At 56.1% G+C, this 17,198-nt stretch overlaps 1 protein-coding gene and 1 long non-coding RNA gene across 2 annotated transcripts; both read right to left on the bottom strand.

Moving 5' to 3' along the window:
• Positions 1-4,156: 4,156 nt before the first annotated feature.
• On the bottom strand, positions 4,157-5,593 carry LOC125157885 (melanoma-associated antigen 9-like; the record flags this gene model as incomplete). The annotated part of the gene is made up of 2 exons (XM_047844968.1): positions 4,157-4,418; positions 4,536-5,593. A coding segment is annotated over one exon (945 nt), but the record flags the coding sequence as incomplete, so codon positions are not given.
• Positions 5,594-5,831: 238 nt separating this feature from the next.
• Positions 5,832-7,133, bottom strand: LOC125157459 (uncharacterized). Its single transcript, XR_007148976.1, has 3 exons — positions 7,071-7,133; positions 6,121-6,223; positions 5,832-5,962 (listed from the first exon to the last, which is right to left on the bottom strand). It is a non-coding gene; the product is annotated as an uncharacterized LOC125157459 (long non-coding RNA).
• Between the last annotated feature and the right edge of the window lie 10,065 nt (positions 7,134-17,198).

The raw sequence follows: 17,198 nt of genomic DNA, 5'->3' as shown, positions 1-17,198 counted from the left end.
TCTCGTCCAATTGTTCCTGCTGATGAGTACATCCTGCTCAGATAGGCCCCAACACAGAGTCCTGGTTTTTTGCCCCCAAGTCAAGTTGTCCTCAGAGTAGAGTTGCAGGCAGTAGCCCTGCCTTTATTCCTGCACATCCCAACTTCCCGCTTATGTCTGCTCCAGATGTCCCTGCTGGTTCCTTGCTCTGCTTAGGCCCCAACGAAAAGTCCTATTTTCTTGCCGCCTAGATGAAGCTGTCCCCAAGGTAGGGTCTCAGTTGGTAGCCCCCCCTTTATACTCGCAGCCTCACCCCACACATTTTGCTTTGGTCTTTTCCAAGTATTCCTGCTTGTTAGTTGGTTCTGCTCAGATAGGCCCCAACAAAAAGTCCTATATTCTTGCTCTCTGGTCAAGGAGTCCTCAGAGTAGGGTTTCAGGGGGTACCCGTCTTTTATTCCTGCCTCCTCACTTCCCACTTTGGTCTCTTCCAAATGTCCCTGCCGGTTAATTGTTCCTGCTCAGATAGGGCGAACAAAGAGTTATGTTTTCATGCCCCCTCGGTCAAGTTATCCTCAGAGTAGTGTCTGAGTTTGTACCCTCCTTTTATTCTTGTCCTCCCCCAATTCCCACTTTGATGTCTTCCAACAGTTCCTTCTGGTTAATTGGACCTGCTCTGATAGGCCCCGACAAAGACTGATTTTCTTCCCCCAGGTCAATTTGTCCTCAGAGTTGGTTTTCAGTTTGTAGCCCCACTTTCATTCCTGCCACCCCCCAACACACACACACACACACACACACACACACACACACACTTCCTGCTTTGGTCTCCTCCAAATGTTCCTGATGAGTTGGTTCTGCTCAGATAGGCACCACCAAGAGTCCTGTTTTCCTGCCCCCTATGTCTAATTGTCCTCAGAGTAGTGTTTCACTTGGTAGCACCCCTTTTATTCCTGCCCCTCCCCACTTCCCGCTTTGGTCTCTTGCAACTGTTCCCGCTGGTTAGTTGGTCCTACTCAGATAGGCCCCAGCAAAGAGTCCTGTTGACTTGCCCCCAGGTCAAATTGTCCTGAGAGTAGGGTCTCAGTTGGTAGGCCCCCTTTATTGCTTCCACTTGCTGCTTTGGTCTCTTCCATCTGTTCCTTTTGGTTGGATGGTCCGGCTCAGATAGGCCCCAAGAAAGAGTCCTATTTTCATGCCCCAGGTCAAGGTGTCTTCAAAGTAGGGTTTCAGCTTTTAGTCCCCCTTTGTTCCCTTCCCCACTCTTCCCGCTGTGGTCTCCTCCAACTGTTCCTGCTTCTTAGTTGGTCCTGCTCAGATAGACACACACCAGTAGTCCTGGTTTCTTGCCACCGGGTCAAATTATGTTCAGGATAGGGTCTCAGATGGTTGCCTTCCCTTTTATTCGTTTCCCCCACTTCCTGCATTGGTCTCTTCAAAATGTTAATGCTGGTTAGTTGCTCCGGCACAGATAGGCCCCAACAAAGAGTCCTTTTTTCTTGCCCCCACGTAAAGTTCTACTCAGAGAATGGTTTCAGGTGGTTGCCCCCTTTTATTCCTGCTGCCCCCCTCACAGTTTCTGCTTTGGTCTCTTCCTACTGGTCCTGCTGATTAGGTGTTCCTGCTCAGAGAGGCCCCAACAAAGAGTCCTGTTCTCTTGCCCCCAGTTCAAGTTGCCCTCAGAGTAGTTTCTCAGTTGGCAGCCCCCCGTTTATTCCTACCGCCAACAAAGTTCCGCCTCGGTCACTTCCACGTGCTCCTGCCGGTTAGTTGGTCCTCTTCAAATAGGCCACAACAATGAGTCCTTTTATCTTTCCCCCAGGTCAAGTTGTCCTCAGAGTAGGGTTCCAGTTGGTAGCCCCCGTTTTATTCCAGCCACCCCTCCCCAGCACACACTCCCATCTTTGGTCTCCACCAAATATTCCTGCTGGTTAGTTGGCCCTGTGCATTTAGGCCCGAGAAAAGAGTCCTGTTTTCTTGTCCTCTAAATCAAGTGGTCCTCAGAGTAGGATCCCAGTTGGTAGCCCCTCCCCCCCACTTTCTGCTTTGGTCTTTTCCAACTGTTCCATCTGGTTAGTTGGTCCTGCTCAGATAAGCCCCAAAAGAAAGTCCTGTTTTCTTGCCCCCAAGTCACGTTGTTCTCAGAGTTGGTTTTCAGTTGTTAGCTCCCCTTTTATTCATGGTGGCCACACACTTCCCACTTTGGTCTCTTCCAACTGATCCCGCTGGTTAGTTGGTGCTGCTCACGTAATGCCCTGATGACACATCCTGATTTCTTGCCCCTAGGTCACATTGTCATCAGAGTAGGCCTCAGTTGGTAGCCCGCACGTTCCACACCCCCTCCTCAGGGGCACAGTTGTTCTCCAGGAGGACCACCCCCAAGACCAGCACCAGGAGGCTGGCCGTGGGCATGCCCTGCCTACTGCTTAGCATCCCATCACATATCAGGCCAAGGATGGTGACCAGGAAGAAGGAGTGGTCTCTGGCGTCCGCTTCCTTCACGTCAACACCAAAGACCAGCTGCAGATACTCGCAGGCTTGGTGGAAGATCACGGAGACGTGGTCCTGGTCATCTTGGCCGACCGCCACCAGCATCTCCGCCTGTGTGGTCGGTCGGCTGCTGAGTGGGATACTTGAGGAGCAGGAATGCCACCAGGTCAGCCAGCCTCATGCCGAATGCATCTGGGAGCGAGGGCTGGGCTCCTTCTGGGGCCCCTCTGGTGCTGGACCCCTCCTCATCGGGGCTGCTGGGGTCCTCATCGGACTGGCTCCACGGAGCACCTGCCATGTCAGCGGGGGAGGGGCAGGCATTCGGAAGGCTCAGACTGACTCTGTTGAGGGGCCCAGGCTCCCTCTGTCCTCCTTCTGCATCCTCGCCAAGAATGGCCACAGGGCCCAGGCCCTGCCCTCTGCCCACTTGAGGTGTCCCAGCCGCCTCCCCCCGCCCACACACACACACACACACACCCCGTGTCTGTGAGACTCCACTGTGGAAGTCTGGCCCGACTCATCCACCCAGATGCCCATCCTGCCCATGGCCCTTCACAGAAGGACGCGGGTGCCCGAACTCTGGCAGGTTCCTTCTCTGTGTCCTAGGGACCTGAGTCCTTCGGTCCTCCCCCCATGTCCCTTCTTGGACCCACCACCCGGCCTGTGCCCCTGCCCTTTCTTACCTGGGATCCTGTCCCTCACCCCAAGGTCCTCAGCTCCCTCAAACCCCCGAGGTACGGTTGAGTGGACACAGCCTGCGGCCGCCCTCTCCAGAAACCCCGGCCTCAGCGGGGCCTGAGCGCCTCTACCCAGGGTGGGTGGGTGTAGTAGGCCCTACCGCTCTCCCTCAGGTCCAGACACCAGCTCCAGGATGAGCCTGGGCCCGTCCCTCTGGGTCCCCGAGTCTACCACCCTTAGCCCCGCTGGGAGAAGGGCTCCGCCTGACCACCCTGCCGGGGTCTCTCGGGCTGCCGGCTGGACTGACCTGGATTCCGGGATGGGGGGCCGGCCGTGCTCCCTCACATGTCGACGTGCACGCCTTGCTGCCCGGCCGGGCCCCTTCTCTCTGCCGGCCCGAACCAGGCATCCCAGACTGAGGCTCCCACCTCTGTCACCATCCTTTCCGGGATCCTCACCTTGACTCTGACCGGCTCGGGCCGTGCCCCCGCCCTCTGCACAGCTGAGTCTGTGCGCCTCAGACCCAGGCTCTCACTCCCCGCCTTCCTGGAGACAGAGGCAGGGAGCACACCGCAGCCACTGTCCCCTCCCCGCTACATTGTGATCAGCTGCCCAGAAGGCATCGCACTGAACAGAGATCCCAGGCCAGCCTGGCTCGGGCAGGGCATCTCCACTGCAGGGCTCCCCCCCTGGAGCCCCACCGCCTGAGCCTTCTTTCATTTCTTCTGTTCCTCTTAGGGGACCTTTCCCTGCCTTCCCATGGGGACCGCAGCTGCTAGATAGTCACCTATGGGTGGGACGTGTCCTGCCTCTCCTAGTGTCCTCACTGCCAACACAGGGCCCTTCTGAGCGTGAGCAGAGCTCAGCGAATGTCCGGCCACAAATGTCCCAGTGAGCTGGGGACCTCTGCTCAGATCGAGTGTCTCCTCCTTTCTTGGAGACCCAAGCAAAGGCAGGCACACATCTCTATGTCCCTTGTCCAGAATGACAGATGACAAGGGACAAGAAGCAAGAACGAACATCTTTTATTTCTCCATGTCCTGAAACCATCCGTTTACTGCCAGGGTCTTCACGTTTGCAAGACATCCCTGTCTGTGCCCAGCCCAGGCACCGCGATTCCCTTCTGGATCCCGAACGAGGACGGAAGGGTTCCCAGCTCGTTGCACCAAACGGCACAACTCTGACTCTTGAACACCTGTGGCGTGGGTGCCGCTCCCACACTGAGCCCGAAGCTCACGAAACCTTCTATGACAAGGAACGACATCTGAAAACTTCCTCGAGGAAACAAAGATCGATTTCCGAGGCCACGTAGACAGAGAACAAGAACCCACCCAAACGTGCGCTTGGCCCCGCTTTCCCCCAAGCCGCCCTGGCCCTCCACTACTCACAACGCCCAGCGCCCGCTCTGCTCGCACTCGCAGGGGAGAAGTGGCCTGGCTGCGTGTCCCGCAGGAGAAGCTGCTCGACCCCAGGTGGGAACGGGCCCGGCTGCCCCTCGGGCTCAGGCCCGCTCTTCCTCATGGCTCACAGCGTCTTCGGACAGACACGGAGACCCGGGCTGCCTGCTGTTGACCGCCAGGATGTGCTGCAGCACTTGCACGCCGCTGGTTTCTGCGTGGGCCCTGGGACCCCACAGGAACTCGTAGCGTGCGGGCTCGCTGCCGGGCACCTGCCGGTACTCCAGGTACCCTTCCTGCACCCAGACTTCGGTCAGCAGCTCCCTGGGCTCCCCATAGAATACGTGCTCCCTGCCGGCATACACCCCCATGACCCCCAGCGCTTCCCACACCGCCTCCTCAGGGGCACGGTCGTCCTCCAGGAGGATCACCCATAGGACCAGCACCAGGAGGCTGGTCTTGGGCATGCCGTCCCTACCACTCGGCGTCCCATCGCAGCTGAGGCCCAGGATGCTGACCAGGACGTAGGAGCGCTCGCGGGGGTCCACTTCCTTCACGTCGACTCCAAAGACCAGCTGCAGATACTCGCAGGCTCGGCGGAAGATCACGGGGAAGCGGTCCTGGTCATCTTGGCTAACCGCCGCCAGCATCTCCGCCCGTGTGGTCGGCTGCTTGGTGCGATACTTGAGGAGCAGAAGCAGCACCAGGCCGGCCACCTTCACGCAGAGCGCATCTGGGAGCGAGGCCTGGGCCCCTGCCGGGGCCCCCCAGGTGCTCGACCCCTCCTCATCGGGGCTGCTGGAGCCCTGGTGGGACTGGCTCCCCGAAGCGCCTGCCATGGCACTGGGGGAGGGGCAGGAGCTCCGAGGGCTCTGGGGAGGAATCGGGGACCCGGCAGCAGCAGACCCCTCCTCCAGGGGGACCAGAATGAGGACAGAGCAGGAGGAGGACAAGGAGGAAGGAGAGGAGGAGGAGGAGGAGGAGGGAGATGGGTATCCCCCCTCCTCCTCCTCTGCTTTCTCCTCCTCCAACTCCTCCTCTTCCTCCGACTCCACCTCCTCCACCTCCAACTCCAACTCCACCTCCAACTCCAACTCCTCCTCTTCCAACTCCTCTTCCTCCGACTCCACCTCCTCCACCTCAACCTCCACCTCCTCCACCTCAACCTCCACCTCCAAATCCACTTCTTCCACCTCCTCCTCCTCCGCCTTCTCCTCCTTCAACTCCACCTCCTCCACCTCCTCCTCCTCCTCCTCCTTCTTCAACTCCACCTCCTCCTTCTTCAACTCCAACTCCTCCACCTCCCTGTCCTCAGGCTCTGGCAGCGGTGCATCCCATGGCAGCGGGACCTCTCTTGGCTCCTCCTTCAGCTTGCAGAACACACTGCTCTCACCCAGGGGCATGATGGTCGCCAGACCCTGAAGACAGAAGAGGGGTGGCTCCTCAGGGGGAGGCCCAGCCCACCCAGACCCCGAGCTCCCAGGCCTGAGAGCGGGGCCGCGTGGGGGTTGGGGGCCGAGGGGTCCCCTCTGGGGTGGGATGGGCGAGCCCCCGGCCCCACGCGCGGGGCACGCACCTCGCCTGGACAACCGACTGGCACGCGGCCGCGCCTCCTCTGCTCTGTGACCTCAGGACTCCTGCCTCAGACCAAGGCCTCAACTGCAGAGCTCGCAGAGCCCCTGGAAGAGGGAGGGAGGGGGGGAGGGAGGGGGCGCCTCAGGGTCTCAGGGTGGGTGCAGACCGCGAGCATCGTCCCGGGCCCCCACCCCCCACTGCGGCCAGGAGATTCTGGCCAGGACTCTGGGCGGCCCCGCCCCGGGAGCCCCCACCCCCCCACCCCCCATCCAGCCTGGGCCTGCCCCTTCTGGACCTCCGCTGACAGCCAGAGCGGACCCGAGCGGCAGGGCAGGCCTGGGCCCTACGCAGGTGTCCTGGGCTGCGAGGCAGCGCCTCCTCTCTCCCCTGCACCCCGGCCAGGGCCCGGGATCCTGCCTCGGCTGACCGGGGTCCAGCCCCGCACACCAAGGCCCTCCCCTCGCCCAGACCCACCGCGGGGGCGGCTTTCCGAGGGCGGCCCCGGGGCTGGGGTCCAAGGGGCCTCCGGCCGTCCTCCCGCAGGGCTCTCCCGGGGAGCCCCGGGCCCGCTGCCTCCCACCACAACCCTCACGGCCCGGCGAGGTCCGGGCCAAGGCGGCTGGCGGCGCACGAGGCGACCAAGTCCGGGGAGGCCCGGGGCCGATGGCGGGGGGCTCACGTGGCTTCCTTGGGGGTCCCTCAGCCCTATCCTCTCGTCCCCATCCGGACTCCCTGGGCGGCCTGGGCCTCGGGCTCTGCCGCCTGACGCCGGCTCCTCGCGCGCAACCAGCTCTCAGTCGGGCTGGGACCCAGAGCCCGAGTCCGCCCACGCCTCACGCCCTGGTCACAGTCGTCGTGGTCGCGCCGCCCTGCGGCCTCCACCGCCGCCCCCACCGCCGGACTCATTCCCCTCTGGGTCCCGGCCCCCTCGCTCCTCCCTCTGGGCCTCACCTCGAAGCCCACGAGGCTCTGCGCCCTTCCCGCGCCTGACTGGATTCGAGGCGCGGCCGGAAGACGCCGACGCCGACGCGACGCCGACGCCGAGGCCCAGGCCCCCTCGCCCCGCCCCGCCCCGCCAGTCTCTTGAGACCCGGATGCGGAAGTCCAGACACCCCGCGGGGCCTCATTCCCACTAGGGGCTTCCCTCGGCTGCCGCTAGGGGTCGCCTTCCGGGCCGGGGCCTGCGTTCTGGGGGCCAGAGTCCCTCCCTCGGTGTTCCCTCCGAGGCCTCCTGCACCCCGGGGACGGCCTGTGTGCGTGGCCGCTGACGATGGGAACTCGTGCCCCTCAGACCGCGGTCTGAAGGTCTCTGGGACGCACCGCCCAGGCTCAGTGACGGGGCGCCGGCCACCTCTGGCCGCCCGATGCAGGGGCTCCCCGGGCCTGCGGCACGGACTGACTTCGTAGCTCTGGGCTGGGGTGGACCTGGTCTCCTGACAGCACCTGGGCCCTCCTCCCCTCTGCCCACCGGAGCGGCTGCTCCCAACAGACAGCGGGTCCTCGGTTCTCCCCAGCTCACCCATCCGACCCCCACTCCCCCGTCCAGGTGATCCGAGACCCGGATGCCCAAGTCCAGCCTCGCCCAGTGTCCCCATCCCTCCCGGGGGCCTGCGCGGACTGACTCTCTTGTGGGGTCCAGGCTCCTTTGCCTGCAGGTCCCTCTGTTCCTCATTAGGAATCGCCCCGGGACACGGCCCCTGCCCTCTGCCCACCTGAGGTGTCCCAGCCACCCCCCGCCCCCTGCGCCTCCTCCGGTGTCTCTGAGACCCGGCTGCGGAAGTCTGGCCCGACTCTCCTCCGCGAGTCCCCATGCCTCCCAAGGGCCCTTCTCAGAAGGCCTGAAGTCTTGAACTTTGGGGCGTCCCCTCTGTCCTGGGGGCCCGAGTCCCTCAGTCCTCCCTCTGACCCCCACCTGGACACCGTGGCCCCGTCCTGTGTCCCTGCCGTTTCCTGACCTAGGATCCTGTCCCTCACCCCAAGGTCCTCAGCTTCCTCAGATCCCCGAGGCACAGTTGAGTGGACGGGGCCTGCGGCCACCCTCTACACGTACCCCGGCACCCGCGGCCCAGGCTGATCTCCTCTCCCCGGGGCGGGATGGGCCCTGCGGATCTCCATGAAGTCCCCACACCTGCTGCAGAAGAGCCTGGGCCCGTCCCCCCCTATTATTCCTGCCGCCCCGCCACACACACTTCCGACTTTTCTCTCTTCCAACTGTTCCTGCTGGTTACTTGGTCCTGCTCAGATAGGCCTGAACAAAGCCTCCTGTTTTCTTGCTCCTAGAACAAGTTGTCCTCAGAGGAGTGTCTCAGTTGGTAGCCCCCCTTCTATTCCTCCCCCCTCTCTTCTTGCTTTGGTCTCTTCTAGCTGTTCTTGCTGGTTGGTTGGTTCTGCTCCGACAGGGCCCCAACAAAGTGTTCTATTTTCTTGACCCCATGTCATGTTGTCCTCAGAGTACTGTTGCAGTTGGTAGCCCCCCCCCCCCCCGTTTATTCCTGCCACACCCCCACACACACATTTCTTGCTTTGGTCTCTTCCAACTGTAATCACTGGTTTGTTGGTCATGCTCAGATATGTCCCAGCAAAGAGTCCTGTTGCCTTGTCCCCAACACAAGTTGTCCTCAGAGTAGGGACTCAGTTGGCAGCCCCCCTATTACTCCTGCTCCCTCCCACTTACCGGTTTGGTCTCTTCCAACGATTCCTGATGTGTAGTTGGTCCTGCTCAACAAGCCCCAATAAAGAGTCCTGTTTTCTTGCCCCCTGGGTCAAGTAGTGTTCCGAGTAGGGTCTCAGTTACTAGCCCCCTTTCATTCCTGCTCACCACACTTCCTGCTTTGGTCTCTTCCAACTCTTCCTGCTGGTTAGATGGTCCTACTCAGATTGGCTCCAAATAAAAGTCTTAATTTACTTGCCCGCTTTGTCCAGTTGTTCTCAGAGTATGGTCTCAGCTGGTAGCCCCCCTTTTATTCCTGCCCCCCAATTCCTGCTTTGGCCCCTTCCAACTGTTCCCACTGGTTAGTTGGTCCTACTCAGATTGGCCCCCAAAGGGTCCTATTATCTTGCCGCCAGGTTAAGTTGTCCTCAGAATTGGGTCCCATTTGGCAGGCCCCCTCTTATCCCCCCGCCCCCATTTCCGTTTGGTTCTCTTCCAAAGGCTCCTGCTGGTTATTTGCTCCTGCTCAGATAGGACCGAACAAACAGTCTTGTTTTCTTACCATCTAGATCAAGTTGTCCCCAGAGTAGGGTCTTACTTGGTACCCCCCCCCCTTTTTTTTCCCTGCCCTCCCACTCTGTCTACTTTGGTCTCTTCCAACGGTTCCTGCTTGTTACTTGCTCCTGCTCAGATAGGGACCAACAAAGAGTCCTATTTTCTTTCCCCCAGGTCAAGTGGTCATCAGAGTAGGGAGTCGGTTGGTGCCCCCCCCCTTTTATTCCTATTGCCCACCCCACACTTCCTGCTTCGGTCTTTTCAACCTGTTCCTGCTGGTTAATTGGTCCTGCTCAGATAGGCCCCAACTACGAGTCCTATTTTTATTCCACTAGGTCAAGTTGACCTCAGAGTAGGATTTCAGGTGGTAGCCTCCCCTTTTATTCCTGCCTCCCCCTTCCTGCTTTGGTCTCTTCCAACTGTTCCTATAGGTTAGTTTGTCCTGCTTGTGTATGTCTCCACAAAGAATCCTATTTTCCTGCCCCTAGGACAAGTTGTCCTCACAGTTGTGTTTAATTTGGCACCCCCCTTTTGTACCTGCTGACCACGCCCCACACACACACACTTCCTGGTTTGGTCTCTTTCAACTGCTCCTGCTGATTAGTTGGTCTTGTTCAGTAAGGCCCAACAAAAAGTCCTGTTTTCTTGGCCCCAGGTCAAGTTGTCCTCAGAGTTGGGTTTAAGTTTGTAGCCCCCCTTTTAGTGCTCCCCCCCCCTACACTTCTCACTTTGGTCTCTTTCATCTCTTCCTGCTGGTTAGTTGGCCCTGCTCAGATAGGCTGCACCATGATTCCTGTTTTCTTTCCCCCCAGGTCAAGTTGTCTCCAGAGTAGGGTCTTAGTTGGTAGCCCCCTTTTATTCCCGATCCACCCAGTTCCTGCTTTGGTATCTTCCAAGTGTTCCTGCTGGTTAATTGTTCCTTCTCAAGTAGGCTGCAAGAAACAGTCCTAATTTCATGCCCCTAGGTCACATTGTTCTCAGCATCTGGTTTAATTTGGTAGTCCCCTTTATATTCCTGCCACTCCTCCAAACACACTTCCTGGTTTGGTCTCTTCCAACTGTTCCTGCTGGTTAGTTGGTCCAGCTCACATAGGCACGAACCAAGAGTCCTGTTTTCTTGCCCCCGAGGTCACGTTGTCCTCAGAGTAGGGTGTGTGTTGGTTGCCTCCCTTTTTTCCTGCCCCCCCCCCACTTCCAGCTTTGGTCCATTCCAACTGGTCTATTGGTTACTTGGTCCTGCTCACATGGGCCACAAAAGGGAGTCCTGTTTTCTTGCCCCCAGGCCAAGTCGTCCTCAGATTAGGGTCTCAGTTGGTAGCCCCCGTTTATACCTGCCCCGGCAAACTTCTCGCTTTGGTCTCTTCAAGTACTCCTGGTGGCTAGTTGGTCCTGGTCAGATAGGCCCCAACAAAGAGCCCTGTTTACTTGCCCCAGTTCAAGTTGTCCTCAGAGTAGGGTCTTCGTTGGTAGCCCCCCTTTTACTCATGCCTCCCACACTTCCTGCTTTGGTGTCTTCCAGCTCTTCCTGCTGATTAGGTAGTACCGCTCAGATAGGCCAGAAGGAAGAACCCTGGTTTCTTGCACCCCAGGTCACGTTGTCCATAGAGTAGGATCTCAGTTGGTGTCCACTTTTATTCCTGCCTCCCCATTTCCTGCTTTGATCTCATCCAACTGTTCCTGCTCGTTAGTTGGTCCGACTCAGATAGGCCCCAATAAGAGTCATGTTTTCTTGCCTCGTGTGTCAAGTTGTCCACAGGGTAGCATCTCAATTTGTAGCCCCCCATTTGTTCCTGCACCCCCCCCACCTTCCTGGTTTGGTCCTTCCAGATTTTACTGCTGGTTGGTTGGTTCTGCTCAGATAGGCCACAACAAAAAGTCCTACTTTCTTGCCACCAAGTCAACTTGTCCTCAGAGTAGGATTTCAGTTTGTAGTCCCCCTTTTATTCCCTCCCCACCCCACTTCCTGCTTTGGTCTCTTCCAACTGTTCCTGCTGGTTAGTTCGTCCTTATCAGATAGGTCCCAACAAAGAGCCCTGTTTTCTTGCCCCCTAGATCAAGTTGCCCTCAGAGTATGGTCTCAGATACTAGCCCCCCCTTTTATTCCTGCCCCCCACACTTCCTGCATTAGTCTCTTCCAACTTTTCCTGCTGGTTAGACATCAATCTCAGATAGGCCCCCCCAAAATGTCCTGTTTTATGGTCCCCAGAGTCAAGATGTCCTCAGAGTACGGTCTCAGTTGGGAGCACCATTTTTATTGCTGCCCCCCCGACACTTCCCGCTTTGGACTGTTCCAACCCTTCCTGCTGGTATAGTTGGTACTGCTCAGATAGGCCCCATCAAGGAAACATATTTTCTGCCTCCTATGTAAAGTTGTTTCCAGAGTAGGGTCTTAGTTGGTAGCACCCCTTTTATAGCTCCCCCCCCCCAAGACCACTTCTCAATTTGGTCTCTTGCAACTGTTCCTTTATCCTGCTCAGTTAGGCCCCAACAAAGAGTCCTATTTTCATGCCCCTAGGTCAAGCTGTCCTCAAAGTAGGGTTTAATTGGTAGCCCCCTTTTTATTCCTGCCACCACCACCCCCAACACACAGTTCCTGCTTTGTTCTCTTCCAACTCTTACTACTGGTTAGTCGGTACTGCTCAGATAGGCCCCAAAATAATCGTGTTTCCTTGCCCCCAGGTCAAGTTGTTCTCAGAGTTGGGTATAAGGTGGTAGCCCCCGCTTTTATTCCTGTACCTCACACACTTCCCTTCTTGGCCTCTTCCAACTTCTCCTGTTAGTTAGTTGGTCCTGCTCAGATAGGCCCCAACAAAAAGTCCTGTTTTCTTACCCCCAGACTAACTTGCCCTCAGAGTACTGTCTCCATTGGTAGCCCCCTTTTTATTCCTGTCCCACAACGCTTCTTGCTCTGGTCTCTTCCAACTGTTCCTGCTGGTGAGTGCGTCTTCTCAGATAGCCCCGGAGAAAGAGTCCCGTTTCTTGCCCCCAAGGTCACGATGTCCTCAGAGTAGGGTCTGACTTGGTTGCCCCTGTTTTATGTCTGAACCCCCACACTTCTCGCTTTGGTCTCTTCCAACTCTTCCTGCTGATTAGTTGATCCTGCTCAGAGAGGCCCAGACCAAGTTTCCTGTTTTGTTGCCCCCCCCGGGTCAAGTTGTCCTCAGAGTAGGGTCTCAGTTGGTTGCCACCATTTTATTTCTTCCCCCCCAATTCCAAGTTTGGCCTCTTCCAACTGTTCTTGTGGGTTAGTTGGTCCTGCTCAGATAGGTCCCCCAAGAGTCCTGATTTAGTGCCCCTAGGTCAAGTTGTCCTCAGAGTAGGATCTGAGTTGGTAGACCCCCTTTGATTCCTGCTCCCCCCCCCACACACACTTCCCACATCGGTGTGCTCCAACTGTACCCGCTGGTTGGTTGGTCCTGCTCAGATAGGCCCCACCAAGAGTCCTGTTTTCTTGATCCCTAATTCCAATTGTCCCCAGGGTAGTGTCTCAGTTTGAAGCCCCCCTTTTATTCCCTCCCCCACCACTTCCCGCTTTGATCCCTACCAACTACTCCTGCTGCTTAGTTGGTACTTCTCAGATAGGCCCCAGTAAAGAGTCCTATTTTCCTGCTCCAGGTCACATTGTCCTCAGAGTAGGGTCTCGGTCCGTAGGCCCCTTTGAAGCCAACACCCCTCTTTGGTCTCTTCCAAATTCTCCTGCTGGTTAGTTGGTCCTGGTCAGATAGGCCCTAACAAAGAGTCCTGTTCTCTTGTTCCAGGTTGTCCTCAGAGTAGGGTGTAAATTGGTAGCCCCACTTTTATTGCTGTCCCCCCCACATGTCCCACTTTGGTCTGCTCCAACTGTTCCTGCTGGTTTGTCGGTCCTGCTTAGATAGTCCTCCACAAAGAGTCCTGTTCTTGCCCTCGAGGTCAAGTTTTCCCCAGAGTAGGGTCTCAGTTGGTAGCCTCCCGTTTCATTCCTTCCTCCCCACACATTCTGCTTGGGTCTCTAACAACTGTTCCTGCTGGTTAGCTGGTCCTGCTTAGATAGGCCCCGCAAAAGAGTCCTGTTTACTTGCCCCCAAGGTCATGTTGTCCTCAGAGTAGTGTGTCAGTTGGGAGCCCTCCTTTTATTAATGCCCCTCCCAACTGCCACTTCCCACTTTGGTCTGTTCCAAGTGTTCCTGGCGGTGAGTTGTTCCCTTTCAGATAGGTCCCAACAAAGAGTCCTATTTTCTTGTCCCCAGGTCAAGGTGTCCTTAGAGTTGGATTTAAGTTGGTAGCCCCCCTTTTATTCCTGCACCCCACACACTTCCCTCCTTGGTCTCTTCCAACCTCTTCTGTTGGTTAGTTTGTCCTACTCAGGTAGGGCCCAACAAAGTGTCCCATTTTGTTGCCCCCTAGAAAATGTTGTCCCCAGAGTAGGGTCTCATTTGTAGCGTCCTTTTCATTCCTGCCCCCCTCCAATTCCTATCTCTTCCAACTGTTCCTGCTGGTTAGTTGGTCTTGCTCAGATAGGCCCAAAGAATAAGTCATGTTTTCTTGCCCCCAGGTAAATTGTCCTCAGAGTTGGGTTTAAGTTCGTAGCCCACCTTGTTTCCTGCGCCCCACACGCTTCCCTCCTTGGTCTCGTCCAACCGCTCCTGTTGGGAAGTTTGTCCTGCTCATATAGGGCCCAACAAAGATTCCTATTTTCTCTCCCCTAGGTCATGTTGTCCCCAGAGTTGGTTCTCATTTGTAGCCTCCCTTTTTATTCCTGCTCCTCCCATTCCTGCTTTGTTCTCTTCCAACACTTCCTGCTGTTTAGTTGGTCCTGCTCAGATAGGCCCCAAGAATAAGTCATGTTTTCTTGCCCCAAAGTAAGTTGTCCTCAGAGTTGGGTTTAAGATGGTAGCACCCCTTTTATTCCTGCACCACACACAATTCCCTCCTTGGTTTCTTCCAAAATTCTCCTTGTGGTTACTTGGTCCTGCTCAGATACGCCCAAAGAAAGAGTCTTGTTTTCTTGCCCCCTAGGTCAGGTTGTCCCCAGAGTAGGGTCTTAGTTTGTCGCCCCCTCCCTTTATTCCGCCCCCCCACCCCCACACACTTCCTGCTTTGGTCTCTTCCAACTGTTCCGGGTGGATAGTTTGTCCTGCTTAGATAGGCCCCAACAAAAAGTGCTGTTTTCCTGCCCTCAAATCAAGTTGTCCTCAGAGTATGATTTCAGATGGTAGTCCCCCTTTTACTACTGCCACCCCCCGACACACACTTCCTGATTTGGTGTCTTTCAACTGTTCTACTCGTTAGATGTTCCTTCTCAGGCCCCAACAATACTCCTGTTTTCTTGCCCCGAGTTCAAGTTGTCCTCAGAGTTGAGTTTCAGTTTGTATCCCCCCCCCCATTATTCCTGTTTCCCACATACTTCCCTCTTTGGTCTCTTTCAACTGTTCCTGCTGGTTAGTTGGTCTTGCTCAGAGAGGCCCCGCCAAGATTCCTGTTTTGTTTTGTTTTGTTTTGTTTTGTTTTGTTTTGCTCCCTAGGTCAAGTTGTCCCCAGGGTAGGGTCTCAGATGGTAGCCTCCCCTTTTATTCCTGCCCGCCCACACTTTCTGGTTTGGTCTCTTCCAACTGTTCCTGCTGGTTACTTGTTCTACCTAGATAGGCCTCAACAAAAATCCTATGTTCCTGCGGCCTAGATCAAGTTGTCGCCAGAGGAGGGTCCTAGTTGGTAGCCTCCTCTTTGATTTCTGCCCCCCACCCACACACACACTTTCTGCTTGGGTCTCTTCCAAATGTTCCTGCTTGTTAGTTGGTCTTGCTCAGATAGGCCCCAACAAAAAATCCTGTTTTTTTGCGCCCAGGACAAGTTGTCCTCTGAGTTGGGGCTCAGTTGGTAGTACCCCTTTTATTCCTGTCCCCCACATACTTTCTGCTTTGGTCTCTTCCATCTGTTCCTGCTGGTTACTTGGTCCTGCTTATATAGCGCTCAACAAAGAGTCCTGTTCTCTTGCCTCCAGGTCAAGTTGTCCTCAGACTAGGGTTTCAGTTGGTACCCCCTTTTATTCCTGCTTCTCCCCCCCCCCACACACACACTTCCTGCTTCCGACTCTTCCTACTGTTCCTCCTGGTTAGTTGGTCCTGCTCAGATAGGCCCCAACAAAGAGTCATTTTCTTGCCACCAGGTCAAATTCTCCAGAGTCGGGTTTCAACTGTTAGCCCCACTTTTTTCCCTGACCCCAACGCTCTTCCAGGTTTGGTCTCTTCCAAGTGTTATGGCAAGTTAGTTGGTCCTGCTCACATAGGTCCCACCAAGAGTATTGTTTGTTTTATTGCTCCCTAGGTCAAGTTGTCCCCAGAGTAGGGTCTCAGTTGTTAGCCCCCCGTTATTCCTGCCCCCACCCAATTCCCACTTTGGTCTCTTCCAACAGTTCCTGCTGCTTAGTTGGTCCTGCTCAGATAGGCCCCAAATAGAGTCCTATTTTCTTGTCCCCTAAGTCAAGTTGTCCTCAGAGTAGGGTCTCAGATGATAGCCCCCCTTTTATTTCTGCCTCCTCCCACTTTCTGCTTTGGTCTCTTACAACTATTCCTGATGGTTAGTTGGTCCTACTCAGATGGGCCCCAAGAAAGAGTCCTCTTTTCTTGCCCCCGAGGCCCAGTTTCCCTCAGAGTAGGGTTTCCTTTGGGTGCCCCAGTTTTATTCCTGCTCCACCCGACACTTCCCTAGGTGGTCTCTTCAACTGCTCAGGCTGGTTAGTTGATCCTGCTAAGATAGGCCCCAGGAAAGAGCCCTGTTTTCTTGCCCCCTAGGTCACATTGTCTTCAGAGAAGCATATCAGTAGGTAGCCCCCTTTTTATTCCTACCCCCTTCGCACACTTTCTGCTTAGCTATCTAACACCTGTTCCTACTGGTGAGTTGGTCCTCCTCAGATAGTCCCTACAAAGTGTCCTATTTTCTTGCCCCCAAGTCAAGTTGTCCTCGGAGTAGGGTTTCAGTTGGTAGGCCCTCTTTTATTCCCTCTCCCACACTTCCTGCTTCCGTCCCTTCCAACTATTCCTGCTGCTTAGTTGGTCCTGCGCAGATACGCCCAACAAAGAGTCCTAATTACTTGCCCCCTAGGTCAAATTGTCCCCAGAGTAAGGTCTTAGTTGTTGGCGTCCCCTTTTATTCCTGCACCCCCTACTTCCTGCTTTGGTCTCTTCCAACAGTTCCTGCTGCTTACTTGGTCCTGCTCAGGTAGACCCCAATAAAGACTCCTATTTTCTTGCCCCCTGGTCAATTTGTCCTCAAAGTAGGGTTTCAGTTGGCAGCCCCACTTTTATTCCTGCTGCCTCACCCACACAATGCCTGCTTTGGTCCCCTCCAACTGTTCCCTCTAGGTAGTTGGTCCTACTCAGAACCCCCCCCCCCAAATTCCTGTTTCCTTGCCCCCAGGGCATGTTTTCCTCAGAGGTGTGTTTCCGTTGGTAGTCCCCCTTTTGTTCCTGCCCCCACACACTTCCCCCTTTGGTCTCTTCCAACTACTTTGGTAACTTGGTCCTGCTCAGATAGGCCCCAACAAAGAGTCCTGTTTTCTTGGCCCCAGGTTACATGGTCCTCAGAGTAGGGCCTTAGTTGGTAGCCCCACTTTAATGCTGCCACCCCGCTTCAAGCTCTTGTCTTCTGCAACTGTTCCTGCTGATTAGTTGGGCCTTGTTAGATAGGCTGCAGCAAAGAGTCCGGTTTCCTTGCCCCCTAGGCCAAGTTGTCCTCAGAGTAGGGTCTCAGTTTGTAAGCCCCCTTTTATTCCTACCCCCTCTGCACACTTTCTGCTTAGCTGTCTAACAACTGTTCCTACTGGTGAGCTGGTCCTCCTCAGATAGTCCCAACAAAGAGTCCCATTTTCTTACCCCCATGTCAAGTTGTCTTCAGAGTAG

This window comes from Prionailurus viverrinus, chromosome X (genome assembly GCF_022837055.1).
Source record: "Prionailurus viverrinus isolate Anna chromosome X, UM_Priviv_1.0, whole genome shotgun sequence".
NCBI classification, from domain to species: Eukaryota; Metazoa; Chordata; class Mammalia; order Carnivora; family Felidae; genus Prionailurus; species Prionailurus viverrinus.
This window is presented reverse-complemented; position numbering and strand designations above follow the sequence as displayed.